This window comes from Rhinolophus hipposideros (assembly GCF_964194185.1).
Source record: "Rhinolophus hipposideros genome assembly, chromosome: 5".
In the NCBI taxonomy this organism is placed as follows: Eukaryota; Metazoa; Chordata; class Mammalia; order Chiroptera; family Rhinolophidae; genus Rhinolophus; species Rhinolophus hipposideros.
The window spans coordinates 59,357,425-59,371,812 of NC_138051.1; the positions used below are offsets into that span (position 1 = coordinate 59,357,425).

At 50.9% G+C, this 14,388-nt stretch overlaps 1 protein-coding gene across 3 annotated transcripts in view; it reads right to left on the reverse strand.

Annotated features, from left to right (window-relative positions):
• ITGA11 (integrin subunit alpha 11) overlaps positions 1–14,388 on the reverse strand; it is a 121,327-nt gene that overhangs the window by 13,181 nt on the left and 93,758 nt on the right. For 2 of the 3 annotated variants that reach the window (XM_081048842.1, XM_081048844.1), the window contains exons 15-21: positions 13,517–13,647; positions 10,470–10,636; positions 8,977–9,119; positions 8,073–8,183; positions 4,642–4,727; positions 3,623–3,830; positions 96–194 (exon numbers count right to left, since the gene is read on the reverse strand). In XM_081048842.1, coding sequence (XP_080904968.1) covers positions 96–194; positions 3,623–3,830; positions 4,642–4,727; positions 8,073–8,183; positions 8,977–9,119; positions 10,470–10,636; positions 13,517–13,647 — 945 coding nt within the window. The remainder of the gene's footprint in view (positions 1–95; positions 195–3,622; positions 3,831–4,641; positions 4,728–8,072; positions 8,184–8,976; positions 9,120–10,469; positions 10,637–13,516; positions 13,648–14,388) is intronic. The other variant, XM_081048843.1, reaches the window with a different exon arrangement.

Below are 14,388 nucleotides of genomic sequence, written 5' to 3' on the forward strand. Positions count from 1 at the left end.
TCTCCAGCTCTCCAATCCTCCCCTCTGTTTGCTTCCATTTCTCTTGCCTCCCAGAACCCACCCTGGGCCCACCCTGAACTTTCCCCAGCCTCAACCTTGGCCTTGGCCCGGAAGAAGGGGTAGCTGACATTGCAGACTTTTTTGTGGAGTCTCCTCTCTTCGTTCACGCACTCGATGCTGCCCTCGGAGTCGTCCTGGGGGTGGGTGGGGACATGGGAGTAGCAGTTAGGGCATGAGACCCAGGTCGGGGGACCACCATCATCCCCCGCCACCCACGCTGAAACTATAGGTAGGTCCTCTGACACTGGCACCACGGGGCCCCTGGAGACTCGGGTGTGGCAGGGGTGGGAGAGAGCTCAGCTGTGCTGGGTTGTGGAGAGAGTGGGCTGGCTCTCCAGCGTATGCCTTGTCACTCCCTCAGTACCAACTGAGATGGAGGGATTATCGTCCTACTTATAAATGGGGGTACTGAGGCCCAGACATGGGAAGTAACTAGCTCAGAAAGTGGCGCGGAGCTGGGATTCAGGCTCTCCAGTCTGGCCGTTCTGCCTCCCTCTGGCTTTGTGGCCCTTGCATGGATCACACATCTTTCCATCGGAAGGATTGGAAAGGACCTCTATGAGCCATGAAATGAAACTTTGGGTGCTGTCCCAGAGCCCCTGCTGCCATCGGACTTGTGCGCAGTGCTTCTTTCTCTTTCCTTTTTCTGTGGCTCCGCTACCTTCAAACCCTCCCACCACTGTCTGGTTCAGAACTCTTTATAGCAGGTCACTCACGGGCTACTGGACATTGAGAAAAGGTTGGCAGAGATGAGAAGGAAATGTCACTAGGCTCCCCAGCTTGTCTGGGGCCCTGCTGAACTAGCACGAGTGTGCCCCCAGCACGGGTCCAGAGGGAAGGGACCCAACGCAGTGCTCTAGCTAGATGCTGCTGGTTGGCACTCATTTGCTTGGGTCTCATTTTGCTCATCTGTAAAATGGGGATAATAGTATCTAGTACATTTGGTTGTTATGAGGATTAAATGATAAATGCATGTAAAGGCAGGGCCTAGTTCAATGCCCAGACTTGTGTAACCACTCCACATATGGCTGCTGTCATTATGAGGGTAATTCGTACCTGCCGTGGGCTCTGCACCCTTGGGCGCTGCCTGGGCACATGCACATGTGGCTGTAGAAGCATGTCTGTGTAGGCTCTGTGCGTGGGGGTCTACATGTTGGGACACGAATGTACATGTGTCTGGTTGTATGCATACAGAGCATGTATGTGTCCTTGGATATATATGTAGGTTTGTATGTTTTTTGCATGTGTGTGCACAAAGGGTGGGTGATCAGACTAACACATTTGTTTTTGGTGGAGAGGGGTGCTTTCTCTACTAGAGCTCCCCTTGGCTGGATGATGGGGGGTTGGGGGAGGCAGGGGAGAGGCGTGCTGATCTCCCAGCTGTGAGCATCTTCAGGGAGGGGGAAGGATGGGTGGCATCTGTGAAGGAGCCAGGCTGCAGGCCAGCCCTAGACACCATCTGCTGTGTCTGTGGACACAGCACTTTATAGAACATGGCGCCCACTTCTCTTTGCCTTCATTCAGTTCCAAAAGCCCTTCTGTGCCACAGAGACAAAATTCTATGATTTCTTCCTTCTAGGATTATGGACAGGCACAGGCTTGTAAAGTCTGGGCCAGGGAAGCAGGAAAAAGTGGGTGCAAGTTTGGGGCTCATTTCCCTCTAAACACCCCAAATCCAGACAGATACAACATCTCTGGGCAGGAGAGGAGTGGGAAGGACCATCATATGGGCTCTCCATCTTCACTTAGGGCTGTGCAGGGCATGGTGTTGGGCCCCGACCTGTGCCTGACAGAGGGACTGAGCATGGCCGCGGTTTGGAGGGTGGCTCCTTGGTGGGGATGAGTCCAGAAAAGCACTGACAAGTGTCCTGTCCCGCATCCTGGGCTCCACATCGATACTCGAAGAGCCATGAGGACAGAGACTGCATCTGATGGGAACTGGGGTGCTCCGGCACCCACACATGACAGTGATGTCCTAGTTTCACTCAACAAACATGTCCTGAGGGACTTCTATGTGTCCAGCCCTGGCCCGGCCCTGAGGACAGATGCGACCAAGACAGGGCACTTGTGTTCCAGGGATCCCGGGTTACAACAGGGCAGCACTCAGACACTGGTGACTTCCTTGGAGCACACACAGGTCAGTGTCCGAGAGCTGTCCTGGGCTGGAAGGCCCTGTGCGGCCTTTTGGGCCTTTGGGAAGGTACCACAAAGAGCATGACATGAAGTGTCCTAACTGGAAAACAAGCCCTAGCATGATTTTTCAGGATGACATCCCCTGAACATAAGCTCTACTGCATCTTTTGGAGCAAAAATTAATATAAGACCTGGTCTTACTTTCGGGGAAACACGGTATGCTCTGTCAAGAAGTGCAGGCTCAGAAGCCAGCTGTGGGCGGGAATCCTGCTCAGCTATTTACTAGCTATGTGGTCCTGTTCAGACCACTTAACCCCTCTCTGTGCCTCAGTTCCTCTTCTGGAATATGGGGATACGACCTCCATTACTTCACCACCACCACACTACCACCTCACCTCCACCCTGCCTCACCCCCACCCCCGCCTCACAACCCCCTCGCCTCACCCCCTCCTCACCTCACCCCCCCCCCCCGCCTCACCCCCATCTCACCTTCCCACCTCACCCCCGCCTCACCCCCACCTCACCACCTCATGAAGTTGTGGGGGTGAAATGCATGCCAAGAGCTGAGCAGCGTGCCAGGCATTGTAAGTGGTTATGAAGATGGAGCAGAAGCTTGTCGGGCAGAGGAGGGAAGGAGTCCCAGGCAGGGGACTGAAGTAGGAAGGGCCTTGGTGTGAACAAGGAGGTGTGCTGGGAAACTGATGGCTGGTAGGGCTATGGGTGTGGGAGTAAGGGCAGAAATGGCAGGTGGTGGGTGGGGACAGCCACAATAAGGCGTTTGGAATTTGTTGTAAAAGCAACTAGGAATGAGAGGAGGTTTTAAAGTGGGAGTAACTTGTCCTGGTTCTTGGTGGAAGGATCGTTCTGAGAAAGCGTAGGATGAATTGTAGTCAGAGGCTGTGTATGCGCTGGTGCACACACTCGTGTGTGTGCGTGCGTGTGTGTGTGCGTGTGCGCCGAAGACACAGGCTGCAGGACATTCCTCCACCCGTTCCTAGAGGGCTCAGACTCCCTTCTGACGGTGGTTCTCAGCCCTGGCTGCACAGACCTCACCTGATCCAGGCCCCACTGCAGGCAGATCAGGTAGACCAGCGGTGCCCAAACTTTTTTCAACGTGTTTCACCAAGGGCCATATGCAGTAAAATACACAAACAGCCGGGCCACTCACTTGAGGTGAAGTACGTATTGCCTCACCTGGCTTATTTAAGTAAACTAAATATATTTTTGGAATTTGCTGCGGGCCAATAAAAAATGGATTGCGAGCCACAGTTTGGACACCCCTGAGTTAGACTCTCTGGGAGAAGTCTGGACACAGACATTTTTCAGCGCCCAGGTGATTGTAATGTGCACCCAGGCCCTTGCCTGGATCCTTCCTCTCCTGCCTCTGTCCTTTTCCCGAGGCAGCCTGGGCAGGTCGCCATGGTCTTACCTTCTGGATTAAGCTGGCAAACTGCAGGTTTGCTGACTGTGAAATATTTAGGACTGTGTTATAGGCGTTCTCGCCCCTGTTTTCCAGCATAGCCTCCACTGCTACCCGCCGACGCGTGCTCTCTATGATGAAAACTGTGGTGTCAAAGGACAGCGTGTATGCAGAGCAGTCCTGAGCAGGCTTCCTCAGCACCCTCTGGCAGTACTCCCTGTGGGAAAGAGACCACCAGGGGTCAGGCTGATGGAATGGGGAATGCAGGGATAGACCTCACGACTCGCGTATCACCTCTCCACTCAGCATGTTTCTCTTTTGGCTTTGGCTACCAGGAAGCTCAGAGCTAACTGTAGAGACAATTCTGATTAGTAGCCTAAATGATGGAAATTTTTGTTTCTTCATCCTTCTACAAGGTTTGGATGTGCTATTTCTAATTATCACATACGTCATGGTGTATATGTTTTCTATCTAAATCGTCTCATAGTTGGGTAAAAGTTGAACATAAATTATTTGAAAATTATCACATAAATTTAAAATAGGACATTGTTCCTTATTTTTCCTTGTATGCTAGTTTGTTTCTTCCAAGGGATTGTGGGCACCCTCTGCTAGTCTCCTTAGTGTGGAGCTCAGGCGGTCAGTCAATGAACCTTCAAGGCCACCTAATCGGGGGGTTGGAGACTCAGTGCCTGGATCTCCAGGTCCCCGGTCTCCACCTTTTATCTATTTTGTAGTATAGGCTCCAAAGGAAGGATTCCTTTTTCTAAACAAAGTTTGAAGAGGTTGGATCAGACTGTATTCATTTTACAGAGGAGATAACTGAGGCCCAGAGAGGGGAGTTTCGCCTGAGGTCACACAGGAGTTAGAAGCAGAGCCTGGCCTAGACCCGGGCTGTAAGTTCTGTGCTTGATCCACGCTGCCTATGAGAAGGATGTGCAGGAAATAATGGGGGGTCCTGGGAGCCCCAGCTCCATGAGAAGGGAAGGAAGAAGAGTCAGAGGGGTGGGTGCAAGGACGGGGCAACTCACATGGCTGTGGGCAGGTCGCTGCGGGCGTCCAGCAGAAGGTCAGGGACACACTGCTCGTCCTCATTGCAGCCGTTCCAGAAGGGCACCTGGGCCAGGGAGAGCCAACGGTGGGCAGCTGGATAGGGAACCCACAGCCTGGAATCCCCATCTTTGCGGCGGGCCAGCCCACACCCCCACAGCACACCAGCTCCTCTCTCTCCTGCACTAGACCCGGCCTTCATCTCTTCTTCCCTTTTCACAGACAGCACACTGCTGTTTCCCATGGTTTTGCATAGATACTCCCTTCTTTAAAACATGACTCACAACTCAACTCCTCCTGGGTCCCTTTCAGTCCTTCACTGAGCTGGTACCACAAAATATCCACTTACCCAACAGAGCAGTTCTAGTGAACATGTATCGATCATCTACCATGGGAAGGGCAAGGTCTTTGGTGCTGGGGCTATAGGAGGAGGAAGACACAGCTCCTGCTCTCAGCTCATGGAGAAGATTGGTGTGTGAACAAATAATTACAGTGTGGAATGTGCAAAAAAATTTAGAAGTCTGTATGATGAATAAAAGAGGCAGAAGGAGGAATCAGTTATTTTGGCCTGTAGATGGTCAGAGACGGCTTTGCGGAACAGTAGGTCAGACTTCTGAAGGGTGACTAAGTTAGCTGGATGGGCCAGAGGGAGAGGGGAGTCCGGGAGGAAGAGCAAGCCTGCTCAGAGGTCCTAAGGCATGAAGTAGCATGGCAAGTCGGGGAAATGGCAGGGAGTTTCGTGTTGCTGTAGGCAGAGCAGTCCTGAGCTCGGGGTAGAGGAGATGGAGAGGTGGGCAGAGGCCGATTCTTACAGGCCTTGGGGTCGTGCCTTGCAACTGATAGGAACCACTGACTGCTTTTGGCAGGGAGGGTCCTGCCAGACCTGTGTGTTGAAGGCTCCCTCTGGCTGCCACGGAGGGATGAACTTGAGGAGTCAAGACTAGAGGCCGGAGACCACTGAGGGGGCTGCGCAGTGTTCCTACAGGAGATGATATGCACAGCGTGGTAGTGGAGATGAGCAGAACACAGGTCAGGGACCTCAGAGGTGGGACCAATAGGTCCTGGAGGTCGTCAGGGCCAAGGGAGAAACGGGTCCAGGATGTTGGCTGAGTTTCTTCTTCAGTGTCTGGAAGGACGGCCGCACCATTCATTCATAAGGGGAGGGGTTAAGTGGAGGAATTCCGTTTGGGGGCATGTTGAGTTTGCAGTGCCTGTGGCCCATCCAGGGTGAAATGCTCAGCAGGCAGTTAGGTACTCAAATTTGGAGCTGAGGGGCAGGGACTGTCACTATCAGGAGCACAGCCCAAACTCAGGGGAGGCCACACGTATCTTAAATTCATTAACTCTTCTCTAAGGTGAGCTCCCTACCCCTCACTCAGATCCATGTGCTCATAGTTTAGACACGTTTTTATCCAGCCCGCCCCCTGGCTTCATGGTCACATGGTGGGTTTGCAGCTAGAAGCAGGCACACGGCAATAGCAGCCAGGGAAGAAGACAGAGTTATATGAAGGTGCACAAAGCGAGGCCATTCCATGAAGGGACATAGTTCAAGACTCTTTCGTAGTTCTCAGGGCTTCACTGTATTCTAGCACCCCTGTCATCTTGGTAATTTTAAATCTCCTATAAGATACCTCCCACTCCTGCCCAGTATACTGTGAGAAGTGTGAACACTACATAATAACCTTCGGGAAAATTTCTATCCAGTTCATTAAAAGGAATAATTTAATGTGATAAGCAACTGTTCCACCCAATATGGAATGGTTCCTTTCCCTAAGAGGTGAGATATTACAGTACTAGAACAGTGCTGGGCATTTCATAAATGCTAAATAAGAATTTGGAGAAGAGTGATGGCAAGAATGTTTCTAATTTGCTGTGGGCTAGAAATCCAGATGAACAAGGCTTCTAGAAATTTAGCTGCTATTCAAATCTCTCAAGAATATGCCCTAGACTCTCTTTTTCAGCTCTATTTCTCACCTTTTCTTTACATATCCCTTCACCTTACTTTTTCCCACTTCTGTACCTTGGTTATACTGTCAGCTTTCCTGGAGTAAAAGCCCATCCTCCCCATTTCTGCATATCTGAATCCTGTCTATCTTTTAGGGTCCAGTCAAAAGCCACCTCCTCCAGGAAGTCCCCCTGCCCTATCATCTGATTGCTCGACTACACTTCCTCTCAGCTCTTCAACCTGGTGTATGACCATTGTCACAGGAGATCAAGTGTCAGAGCAGTGAGTACCCCCTACACGTTAATCTGTGTCATGGGCTTCCACATGCTGGTAGAATGACTGTCACGTACTCACTCATTCATTCGCAACTTTGTAATTATGGTGATGGGGAAAAATATCAGTGACTTAGTGCACACAGCGTTTCCCCTCTCTTGTCTCCCTCACGTGATTCCAGCGTGCCAGTCCATTCCTCTCCCTCTCTTGGACTGCATTTTAAGGCAGCTTCTCTTATGCATTGTGACACAGAATCAATCAGGAGGAAGGGGTGAAGGTGTAAAGTTCAAGGGTTGAACAGCAGATTGTGGAAAGTTTGGGAATGGGGATGCTGGAGGAGGGGGGAGGGGAGGGAGAGTGGAGTAAATAGGGGCAAATGGGAACAGAGAGGGGATTTTCAGAAGCGTTGCTCTTGAAGTCCTTTTAGTTGGAGAAATACAAGTAAGAACAAGTAAGAGTAATTCTGAAATTGTGGTTTGCTGGCTGGATTCTGTATAATGATTCTCAGAGACATTCTCAGTGACTAGACCTCACAGGTAATGGTGTATATTTCAGAGTTGTTTCCTAAATCCTCAGGGTTCAGGTATGAGATATTCCATTTTTACAAATTTCCCTGCTCTCCCAGCATGGCTCTGACAGAACTGATAACTGTGTGACATTTTCTTTGAGTGGGATGTATGTGGAGTGGCTGATGCAGGGAGCATCTGAGTGTCAGATTCCAGAAAAGTCTGATGTTCCTGGAGCAGGGATTAGAAAATGTGGTTGAAGATGGGGCCAGAGCCAAGGATGGGGCTAACAGCCCCTCCTTTTGGAATACTTAGGAACGGGGGGAGAGTTGTCTGTTCATCAGTCAGTCATTCCCGTGTCCTCAGCTGTAAATGAGGGAGGTGGGAGATTGGGACCCAAAACCCCATCTGGTTCTGTGACCCACTCAGTGCTCACCCTGTGCTGGGGATATGGGGGACTCTTAAATAGAAGAAGGCCTTGTCCTTACCCTCCAGAAATTGTTCAGCACGGGCCACAGGGAGGAGGGAATGAGCCACGTTGCGGGCTTAACGGGTAGGAGATGGGAAGGTGTGCTAAGGGAAGAATGGCTTTGTACCTGTCACCCTCAGCTCTGGGCTTCTAGCAGGAGGTAAGGGTGGGCATGGGTGGGGTATGCACCAGACTTGTGCTCTGTGTGCCAGGACGTACCGAGACTCTGAGGCTAGTGGGCCAGCCATCGTCCAGCATAGGGCCATGGTCAGGGTCCTCCAGGGAATACTCAACTGAGAAGGTCACTGGCTTCACGTAGTCAGCGGTGTCCTGGGAGGGAGGAGATGAGAATGGGCTCAGTTCTGAGGGGGTATCTGTTTCTGGGCTAGGACCACTGAGAGAGGACTTCACTTCCTTAAGCTGGGAGGGCAGTGTCCTGTCGGTCCACTGGGACTAGTATGAGTCCCAGTTAGAGGAGCTATCATGGGCTGATGGACGTTTCCAGTGGGGACCGCAGCTGAAGCGTGTGCCTCCAGGAAAGCACCCTGGGCTCTGCTGTGGTCTGGTTGAGCTGTGGCCTGGGTGCTTGGAGTTTCTGGATGAGGTGAACTTCTCATCCTCTTCTTTATGCAGAAAATGGGGCACTAGGCTCCCACTGGTTTCCCTTCTCTCCCTGGTTTATCTCTGTCCCTCCTCCCAGCTTGTCCACACCATGGGCCTGCTTTACTTGGTCTTTATTTTTAGCGGATGCCTGCTTATCCTTTCCTTTCCATCCATGGTCCCTGCCAGCTGATCCTGTTCTCTCTGCTAGACCTCACTGAGGCCCTGCACGCTCACATTTCATCCCCTGCTAAAGAAACAGTGGGCACATGAAAGCTGGGGAAGAAGGGATTTTTGGAGGATGGTATAGTGAGGTGATAGGTAGTGTGTCCCAGTGGCCTTTTCTCTGGGGCGTGAGTCTGGGGTGGCCATGGTCTAGGACACTGCCGCTGGCTGGCTTCCTGGGGTCTGCTGGCACCAGTTGAGCTCTCTGCCTCTCCTATGGCAGCACCTCCTCCAGCTCTGTGTCCCCTTCCTGTAGGAACTTGGGCCCTGCTGAGGGGATGCTGGGCATCAGGCTCACCAGGACATGGAAGTTGATCCGCTCACAGTGTTCCTGGCTGGAGGAGAGTAGGGCAGCCCTGTTGGTGTATCGGTCTCCGCCCTCATCCAGGTGGGCCCGTGGTGTGTACCGCCTTTCGTCCATGGTGGCATTGTATATGATGCCTGGAGGAAGCAGAGGACAAGACTATGAAGGTGGAGACATTTCTATCCAAGACTGTTTGCCTCTGTTTTAAAATAGCCTCTGGAAAGTCAGCCTCCTCCAGGAAGCCCTCCAGGCTGACCAGAGAAGAGCTGCTCCTCTCCCCTCCGGGCCCAGTGTGGGTGGGAAATGCTCATGCAGAGAGCAAATGAAAGAGGAAAAGGAAGGAACTGAAGAGAAGAGGGAAGCAGAAGTAGGAGAAAGGAAGACAGGGCTGATAGTGAAGGGAAAGAGGAAGAAATGGAGGGAAAAGTAAATGTGGTAGAAGAGGAGAGGAGACAGGATGAGGGGTGGGGGAAGAGGTCAGGGCGATGCAATGCCTGTTGGAGCCCCTCCTGGAGTCAACACACGTCTTTCTTCCCATTACCCTTCCTAGCTTTCACCCTTGGCTCTGGGATCCCATCATGTCTGGGTCTGAGCCTCTGTAGGAAGCCAGCTCCCACCAGCTTCTCACCAGCTCCTTAAACTTAAGACTGTGCTGGGGTTGAAGGCCAGCAGCCTTCTCCCCTCCAACTAGACTGATCTTTTGCTAATTCCAGGAAAAGTTCAGTCCCTTCTCCTGTATCCCAGCCAACCCTCTGGGTACAGCAGTTTCTTGCGTCTTTCTCTTTTCATAGATAGAAGTTGAAAAAAGGGCACAGCCACCCAGGCCTGCCTTTGTTCTCATTTTCCCCCTAGATACCCGTTTCCTCTTTGTCTGGTTGTCTCTGCTCCTTGGCTGAGAAGCTCTCTGTGGTCCCCATTTCCTGCACGGGACCATCCTGGTCGCGAATCTGCAGCTATCACTTCCTGGCGTTGCCTGAGCCCAGAGCAGCCATGAGCCGGTATCTGACCCCAGCCTTGGCTGGAGGTGATGGATTCTCAGAAGGAAATGGCCCTGCTGCAGACTCACGCCCACTCTGAGCAGTGACCACTGCTAGTAAGGTCTTAGTATACCCGAGCCCCTGGTTTCCAGCTCCCCCTCCGGGTCTGACTCTTCCTTTGTATCCGGTTGACATCATGGCTTCCAAACCCCAGCTTGTTCCACTGCTTGTCCACTTCCAGTTCCCTGTTCTGGTCTAAACTCTGCATCCCAGCCATTTCCTTCTTCCTCTGGTTTCCCCTTGTTGGTCTCCACTTCTCACTGCCATCTTTCCCTGGGGTGATATCCCCTCTCTGTTGCTCAGAATTGGAGTAGTGAATGGGCATCTACAGCCACAGTCATCAGATGTGGCACTTAAAACCCACTGCCTCAAAGGCCCAGGTTTTGAAACAGAACAATTCCAAAGTCCGTAGGGGAGACTGGAGCTAGAAGAGGTAGGGGCCTTGTTTACCAACTGTTGTTGTTTGGAAATGGGGTGCCAGGAAGACGGGTGTGAAGCAGAGGAAGGCGGCCAGGCAGGTGGCGTCTCTGCCGCTGCGTTTGCAATCTCTGTGAAAGATGTTGATCTTGGACGGCTCAAAGTGGAGGCTGGCATTGATCTGAACCACAGGGCGGGACCTGGAGGAGAAAGGCAGGGAGCTGGGGTGGGGCAGGGTGCAAGGTGGCCCTGCTGCGACCTAGGGGAAAGGTGGCAAACCAGCTGGGAATGGAATCTGCAAAACCACTACTGGAGGGTGAGGTAGGGTGCAAGCGTGGGGGTGGAGCAGAGAAAGGCTTCAGATATCAAAGCTTTGGGCAAAAAAGTGCACAGGTGCTGAGGGGCGGGCTCAGCCACCTCCTCTCCCTTGCAGGCAGCCCTGCATTGCTTTCCTTGATGCAGACCATCCTGACTTCCTTTTTCCTCCTCATCACTTTTAGATCAGTGGTTCCCAACCCCGATGTACATTAGAATAATCTGGAGAGCTTAAAAAATTCTGGTGCCCAAGTTGCACTCCGGGTCAAATTAAATCAGAATCAGCAGCAACATGTCTGAAAGCAGTGCTTCTCAGATTTTCGTAGGTTTGCATCTCTCCTGGGGACCCATGAAAACACAGGTCCTGATGCTACATTTCTAACAGGCTCTCGAATGATTACTAACTGTTGTTGTTTGGAAATGGGGTGCCAGGAAGACGGCTATGAAGCAGAGGAAGGCTGCCAGGCAGGTGGCGTCTCTGCCGCTGCGTTTGCATTGGTCCCTGACCACACTTTGAAGAGCTCAGGCATTACAGCTCCCCAGGTGACCCTAATGTGCAGCCACAGTGGGGAACCGTCCCTGTCCAGAGACTCCCCACCCATTCACCCACACTGCTCATCCAGGCAGCCAAGGAAATGCACTTACTCTTCTACTGGTCTAAGTCAAACATAGTTAGGGAACGAAACGTATTGCCTTTCCACACCATGCATTTATATAAAAATAAATAAGCGTAGTGTGATTTAGATGCTTCAGACTTTCAGCATAATCATCTGTGCTAATACCCTGCTCTTCTGAACATAAGTGGGTTCTGCCTCCTTTGTGCTGTGGAGTGAAAAAGATGGATTTGAGTCTTGGCTCTGTTGGTTCCTTATGAGACTTTAGGCTGGTCACATGATCTCTCCTAAGCGGAACTGTGAGAATCATAGCAGGGAAGTGAGCTTAGTGTAGACTGCTGTGTAAATGGAATAGCTCACATCAGTGGTTCTCAAACTTGGTGCCCATCGTAAAGAAACACCTAGGAGTTTTTAAAAACTACTGCTGCCTGGCCCCTCCCCCAGAAATTCTGCTTTGAGTGGTCTGGGCAAAGCCTGAGCTGTGAGAGTTTTACAAGTTCCCCAGGTGATCTTAATGGGCAGTCACGTGTGAGATCCATGGGGTTGGACCGTAAAGTCTCCCCAGAGGGCTTGAGCCCACAAGCTCATTATTACTCAGGCAGCACTTTGGTGTAGACCTCAGAAGCTAGAGTTTGAGTCAGTCCTTTCTGCGAGATGGAGGCTCTTGGTATGTGTGTTCTCGTGTGTCTGTGTCTTGTTTCTTGCAAAGGACTTAGTTTATGTGTCACCCTAAGGACTGGCTAGGCCACGTCCAGCCCCTCCCTGGGTCTTGGTCACCTGTCTTGCTTTCTGGCTGGAAGCAGCACAGCAAATACCTTCACCACCCAAGCTGCTGCTGCTGCTGCCTCCACGACCAAAGACCTAAGAGCCCCCACATGCAGAGCACGCCTTCAAAGAGAGCCGGGCCTGTATCCCTAGAGACCCTTCTCCCCAGTGTTGCCTGGAGTGCCAGGGATACCACCTGGGGTGGGGCAGCTGAAGCTTTGGCCGTGACAAACAGGGGACATGAGGAGCCCGCAGACACCTGCTATCCCTTCCTCCCCTTGATGGGCTGTTTCGGGAAGCAGAGGTCCTATTCCCCCTCTGCAGAGACTGAGCAAGAAGCTGCACTCAGGAGACTGGCTAGTTCAGAAATGCACCTCTTGTATCTGCTCTGCTTTCTTGCTTTAGTTTCCTTTGGCCCTCACTTCTGCTTCTGGGATTGCAGGCCCCTGCCCCCTCCTCCCCAAAAGCTGTTTTCTAGAAAACCTGGACTAAGGAATTTCCCAGTGGGATTGTAATATGCTTGAGGCCCAAGAGCATATCCCCTCTTCCTTTGTTCTCCCTGTGAAGTCACATGATAGCTCTGTTTAATGCCTTTCATAAGTTGTATGAAAAAATTTGATTGCATTTATATAACATTATATGCAAGTAGAAAACGGTTGGAAAGAAATATGCCAACATGTGAATAGTGGTAATGTTAAGGTGATGAAACTCTAACCTTTTTATTTTATAAATTTTCTTTAAGTTCTTCTGTTTAGGATGAAATCTCATCAACATATATGAAAGAGTTCTTATTAAAAAAAATCTTTTTGGCTCAAAAAGTAGCCAATATGTGACATGGTAAAATATATAGACTTTCAGAAAGCTTTTGTCTGTTTTTAAGCTGAAGACCACTGCTAAGGAGAGACCCTTAGCAAGTATCTGATGGGTTGGTACAGAAATGAGGCCCTGGAAAAGGGAACGAGAACTCAGAAGGCTTTGGAGGAAAGAGATCGGCATGTTACATAAACATTCTTTCACTCTAGGGGAGAAGTGTGGTCCTCCCAGCAGATAAGAATATGTGCAGCCTGTCCCTTTAAGTAGCTTGACAAGCTGAAGTTGAAGAAATGCCTGAGTCGCCAGAACTTTTAGGGCAAATTGTGAGGGGCTTTTTGACACTAAATTGCTTGAAAACCTTAGAACTCCACTGAGAAGAGGGATTGGGACTTCAAAATAACTTATAGTCATTCCATAAAGAGAAGATTTGTAATCGCTGTGGGATAAGAACAGGGTGAGTTTGGCTGACAATGATTAAAGACAAGGGACAAATATCCTGAAGCATATCTTTTAAACCCTGTATCCATTGTGACCCTCAGGAGAGCCCAAGAGTCAAGAAAAGCAGGAACCAACCACAAAATCACAGCATTGCCAAGGGCGCCCACTGCCAGGTCAACAAGCCCATCCTCGTTGAGGTCCAGTTGCCCGTGGACGCTGCAGCCAAAATACTGGAGACCGGGAGCCAGCTCTGAGGCGGCGATTCTCTAGGGAGTGGAAAGAAAAGGCTGGGACTGGGCACTGTTAGCACAGGGTGGAGCAGGGCCACCTGAGGGGGTAGAAACCATCAGGACGCTGCCCCAGCCCAAAGCAATCTCTTCTCCTGGTCTGTGCTGGCACCTGAGAGTCCTACCATTAAGTCATTCTTTTGGACTAAAACACTGTGTCTTATAGAGATCTCCATTAAGTGTAAAAACATGCTACCTGACAGGTAACTCATCAGTGTCTCTAACCGTGGTATATTAGATTATCTTACTATTAGGTTGGTGTAAAAGTAATTGTGGTTTAAAAGGATAAACATAACTGCAAAAACCGCAATTACTTTTGCACCAACCTAATAATAACATACAGAAGCAAAAATGATGACCCCGAGGGGGTTGGGACCGGGGACGGGTCACTTTTGAGGTGAGTAAGATTTCCAGCGTGAAGCATTTCTAGAGAATAGCGAGCCCAGGTAGGAGTTCTCCATTTGCGGCCAAGTGCACGAGAGCATGTGGAAGGGGTGAAGTTCAGGTTCCTGGGGTTTTGTTTTTGTTGTTGGGGAGATAAAGTTAAGCAGGGTGAGGGTGCCAAGGGGGTGATGTGGAAGGTTCGGACGATAAATGTACCCATTTCCCGATTTCGACACAAGGCAAGTCAAGCTAGGGCAGATCAGACTCCTTCCCAGGGGAGGACACAGCAGACAATTCTGCATCCAATGGCCGAGCATGGGCTCTAGGTCTCCACGT